Source organism: Chiloscyllium plagiosum, chromosome 11, assembly GCF_004010195.1.
Source record: "Chiloscyllium plagiosum isolate BGI_BamShark_2017 chromosome 11, ASM401019v2, whole genome shotgun sequence".
Lineage (NCBI taxonomy): Eukaryota > Metazoa > Chordata > Chondrichthyes > Orectolobiformes > Hemiscylliidae > Chiloscyllium > Chiloscyllium plagiosum.
The window spans coordinates 621,406-626,946 of record NC_057720.1 but is presented as its reverse complement, the minus strand read 5'-3'; the positions used below and the strand labels follow the sequence as shown (position 1 = coordinate 626,946).

The following is a 5,541-nucleotide window of genomic DNA, read 5'->3' as shown; positions in this document are numbered from 1 at the left end:
GCACTCCCTCAGCACTGACCTTGTGACAGTGCAGCACTCCCTCAGCACTGATCCTGTGACAGCGCAGCACTCCCTCAGCACTGACCTTGTGACAGTGCAGCACTCCCTCAGCACTGATCCTGTGACAGCGCAGCACTCCCTCAGCACTGACCTTGTGACAGTGCAGCACTCCCTCAGCACTGATCCTGTGACAGCGCAGCACTCCCTCAGCACTGACCTTGTGACAGTGCAGCACTCCCTCAGCACTGACCCTGTGACAGTGTGGCACTCCCTCAGTACTGACCCTCTGACAGTGCGGCACTCCCTCAGCACTGACCTTGTGACAGTGCGGCACTCCCTCAGCACTGACCCTGTGACAGTGCAGCACTCCCTCAGCACTGATCCTGTGACAGCGCAGCACTCCCTCAGCACTGACCTTGTGACAGTGCAGCACTCCCTCAGTACTGACCCTGTGACAGTGCAGCACTCCCTCAGCACTGACCCTGTGACAGAACTGCACTCCCTCAGTACTGACCCTGTGACAGAACTGCACTCCCTCAGTACTGACCCTGTGACAGTGCAGCGCTCCGTCAGCACTGACCCTCTGACTGTGCAGCACTCCCTCAGCACTGACCTTGTGACAGTGCAGCACTCCCTCAGTACTGACCCTGTGACAGTGCAGCACTCCCTCAGCACTGACCCTGTGACAGTGCAGCTCTCCCTCAGCACTGACCCGCTGACAGTGCAGCATGACTTCACCGGAAGAACATGGCTCTGTTGTGTAACCCAGATACTTGTGTGTCTGAGAAGTGTAATGTTTTTGTAAAACATAGTTATAACAAGTGTCTGTTGGATTCTTTAACACCACAACATCCACCTGCAGTTTCACCTGTTATCGGAGGTAACAGGCAATGATACATTCATTAAAACGCCCTGCTCAAGGGACACTCACTTTCTCTGAAGTCGATATTTATTTTAGAATCTGAGGATTTCATCGATAACCGACCAACTCCTTCTCTCTCATTGTGAACCACTCACCGGGTAGCCACATCACCCAATGATAACCAAGTCTGTGACCAGAGTTTACATCTCCCATTGAGCCAGTCATGAGGTTAGGATCCCCCCACACCACTCAAGGGGGGAGAGTTTTGGGAACCATCGATCCAAAGTCCTCTGTTCCTCCTGAACTCGCTGTAATCTCCACACGTCACATCTCCAATTACTCAGATCCTGGAGCCCAGCATGTGGTGTCCTGAGAAAAATCACTCATTTCCATTTGAATGAATCAACATGAACAGCCTCCACTGTCTCTCCCTGGAGTCTGCTCCAATGATTACCCACCATCACACTGGAATAGTGATCCCCAGATCACACTGGAATCTGTCGCTTGGAGGTCAGGCTCTGCAGGGTTTCCTGACCTGGACACAGTGAGGCAGCTGGTCAGGGAGGAGCTGGTCCACTCACAGGAGAATCCTAACAGCAACAAGCTCATTAACCTGCCCAACAATGGCTCCCATCCCCTCAGCTCGGGCCTATCTAAACTGGGCCAAGCGACTCATGAACTCCAATCAATTCTCGCCCCTTAATCTACTTCGTTGGTCAGAAATCTCAGAACATCAAACCCTCCTTGTTTTTACCAGAAATTGATTTGACCGTCTGTTTACCACAAGTACATACCATGGGAATCCAGAGAAATCCGTGGGTTTGGGGACCTGAGGACAGAGTGAGAATCACGAGTCAGTGAACAGTAATCCCCGAAAATCAGCTCCCAACACATTGACACTGTGCTGCCCCATCCCTGGGGTCATTGCCAGGGGCTGTACTGCTGACCCCTCTCCCACCAACACTAAAAGGACAGGTTTCCTGTCCTCTCCCTCTCACATCCCTGGCTTTGCAACTCACTCTCTCTCTGACAGACCCTAAAGGTCTGACCATTGTTGCTGTCGTGGATATTGGGGAAGTGGGCAATGTATTTACTTACACAGGGCAAGGGCTTCACTGAGTCACTCGGAAAAAACCCAATTTCCCTCGTTGTCAGATTTTTACCCTGAAACAAGGACAGAGATATTTAACTAACACAATGAGCCAAAATCACACAGAAACATACACAGACACACAGTTACTTGGTGGAATTTAAATTCAATAAAAATGTGGAATAAGAGTCTAATGATGTCTATGAATCCACTGTCAATTGTTACGAAAACCCATTGGGTTCACGAAAATCCTTCAGGGAAGGAAACTGCCATCCTTACCTGGTCTGGCCTACACGTGACTCCAGACACACAGCAATGTGGTTGACTCCTAACTGCCCTCTGGGCAATTAGGGTTTGGGCAATAAATGCTGGCCTAACCAGTGACACCCACATCCCCTGAATGAATAAAAAGGAGCACTCTCAGACAGACACACACGCACACATGAACATTTTCTCAAACACACGGGATTATACAGATACAGGATCTCACCCTCAGACAGACACAGATGTAATAAGACACAATCATATACACAAACCAGGATATTGCAAGGTACAAAGTTGTTAATATCATCTGTTTGTGGGATAAAAAGAGGCAAGTTAGACCATTGTGTCCTTTCTGAATGTTACAAACAGCTTTCAATCAGTTTTAGCGCCCCTTCCCCCCACCCCCATCCTTGCCCTAGTTTTGCAAGTCCATTTCCTTCAGATAAGAACCTGCCTTCCTCTTGAAAGGCTGAGTCAGACCTGCTGGCAGCACTCTCTCAGGACAGTCTACTCCAGATCGGAACCACCCACCAAACGGAGGAGCTTTCTCACCTCCCACATGGCTTTTAGCTTCTGGACCATCTGACTCCTGATCCTTCCACAGTCTCTGCCAATCTCCTCTGCCCAGCTCACTGCTGGTCTCTGATGTGTGATCTGTAACCGAGGGCCCTCATCACTGCAGCTATTCTCCTGAGCCTTTCCTGTATACTCTCCAGTACCTTCACATCCTTCCTAAAGCCTAGTTGCAGGTTCTCCACACCCATCAGAAGTTCATGTAAAGCAGGTTGGGGTAGCCATGGTAACTGCTGTGTTATGGGGATAGAGTTGGGGGATTGGGAGCAGGTCTGGGTGGGATTTTCTTCAAAGGGTCAGTGCAAACTCGATGGGCCGAATGGTCTCTTTCCACACTGGAGGGATTCCATGCATGCAAACTGGTCACAACCGTCCAGTTGAGGCTCTGTACTGGTTTATCATTCTCCTGCTGGAGAGGAAGCTCTGCCTCTTACTATTAAAGCCTGATGTCCTGTACACTTCACACACTGTGATTGTACGCTGTACTGCCAATTTCAACCATGCGCGTCCATTAACCCATCGGGGTCCCTCTGCTCCTGCACTCCCTTTACAAATGGCAGCTTCAGCCTCAGTGACTAGGTGGGTCTCCTCTGTCCCTCGTGGTCCTTGCAGTGATGTTGGTCTCAGTGTTGGTGATGGCAGTGTCGTGGGTCCAGTCTGAAAATCCCTTAGCAGCCTCACGGGTGGTGTCCCCATAGACACTCCAGGAACCCAGGAGCGGGGAAGGGAACAGTAGATATACTTGGTCCTAACTTACACTCAATTTTTTAAATATAATTTCTGTAATTGGCACAGAATTGGGGCAACTTATGCACATCTCAGTGTATTCCCTTAAATACAAATGACAATTAATTGCTGTTCTATTCTATCTGACATTGGAGTTCCTTGTTCTTCAAAACAAATGTACAATTTTCACAATTCTCTGCTTTAAATGTCTCCTGTCAGTCCCACCGGCCTGTCTGCGTCTTCTTGAAATCTCTCACTACCTTTCTCACCACTTGTAATCTTTCCAAGCTTACTGCCACCTGGAAATGTCAAGACTGAGCTGTGCCCACTCCCACGTGGACCCTGGCAACGATCGAGGGAAACAATCTGGTCCAGAGCCCTCGTGAACCATGAAAGCAACCATCCTCCAATCTGAGAAACAACCCACTGTCGCTACCCTCTGCTTCCTGTCACTCAGCTGCAACTGTCCCTTGCCTTCCACACGTCAGAGACACACTCACTGTCGGGCACATTGTCAAAAACAATTCACACAACCACATAGATTACATTAACCACACCATCAGAGTCAACTCCTGTGCTGTCAAAAAGCTTAATCCAATTTATTAAACCTGTTCACCTTTAATCAAATCTGTATTAGCTTTGCTTGACGAACACCACACAGCTAAAGAATTACTGATTAGTTCAGTCTCAGGTGATGATTTCTGAAAGATGTCCCATCACCAAGATGAAACGGATTGGCCGAAAATCGCTTTCAGTCTTGCTTGAGGAGCTAATGACTGTGCAATTTCTCAGGTGTCTGTCATTACCCCACTCACCCGATGGTGACAGCAATCAGTGGTTCTGTCGTTGTGGCCAAGCGGCGAAGGTGATGGATTTGAAACCCATTGGGGTTTACCCACACAAGTTCAAATCTGGTTGACTACAGCTGAGGGAAGAAAATGGAGACAGCGACCACTGTCTGTGAGACCATCTCCCAATGACAGCAGATCCCTGATGCAAACCACACCAGGTCTCACAGAGACTCTTTCTCAAGGATGTAGGTTAGCTCGCTGAGCTGGAAGGTTCGGTTTCAGACATTTCGTCACCATACTGGGTAACATCATCAGTGAGCCTCCAGATGGAGCACTGGCCGCATTGCCCCTTTTCTATTTATGTGGTTAGGCTTCCTTGGGTTGGTGATATCATTTCCTGTCATTTTTCTCAGGGTGTGGTAAATGGGAGCCAAGTCAATGAGTTTGTTGATAGAGTTCTGGTTGGGATCCCATTTACCAACTAGTGAGAAAAATAACAGGAAATGACATCACTGCAAGAAATGACATCGCCTACTCATTGAAACATAAACACGTAAATGGAAAGCGAGCCATTCCACCAGTGCTTCATCTGGAGACTCACTGATGATGTTACCTAGTACAGTGACAAAACATCTGAAACAGGATCTTCCAGCTCAGCGAGCAAACCTACATCCAGAACCTCAACCCGAGATCCAAATCTTCTCAAAACTCGCTAACTCATTTCTCACTCAACTGGAAACATAATGTTGCAGCACATCCTTCTCAAATCATTCCTGGAATTCCTGACATTTTGTTACAGTTCATCGGATATGGCCACCACTGGCTGGAGGAGTATTAATTGCTCATCCCGAGTCCTCCCAGAGAGCAGTTGAGAGTCACCCACCTTGCTGTGGGTCTGGGGTCACATAAAGCCCAGACCCAGTGATGTTTCCTTCACTAACAGACATTCACAAACCGGGATGGGTTTTTAATAAATATTGACAATGACATCATGGTCATTATCAGACTGTTTTTTTTTACATCCACAATGCCCAGTCTCAAAACAGACAACTAACCCCGACAATGCAGCACTCCTTCAGCACTGACCCTCCGACAATGCAGCACTCCCTCAGCAATGACCCTCTGACAGTGCAGCACTCCCTCAGCACTGACCCTCCGACAATGCGGCACTCCCTCAGCACTGACCCTCTGACAATGCGGCACTCCCTCAGTACTGAACCTCTGACAGTGCAGCA

At 48.6% G+C, this 5,541-nt stretch overlaps 1 protein-coding gene across 1 annotated transcript in view; it reads right to left on the bottom strand.

Annotated features, from left to right (window-relative positions):
• The window catches only part of LOC122554089 (guanine nucleotide exchange factor VAV3-like), a 34,949-nt gene that overhangs the window by 22,005 nt on the left and 7,403 nt on the right, over positions 1-5,541 (bottom strand). Inside the window, exons 3-4 of the mRNA XM_043698542.1 lie at positions 1,961-2,026; positions 1,657-1,691 (exon numbers count right to left, since the gene is read on the bottom strand). Of these exons, the coding sequence (XP_043554477.1) occupies positions 1,657-1,691; positions 1,961-2,026 (101 nt within the window). The remainder of the gene's footprint in view (positions 1-1,656; positions 1,692-1,960; positions 2,027-5,541) is intronic.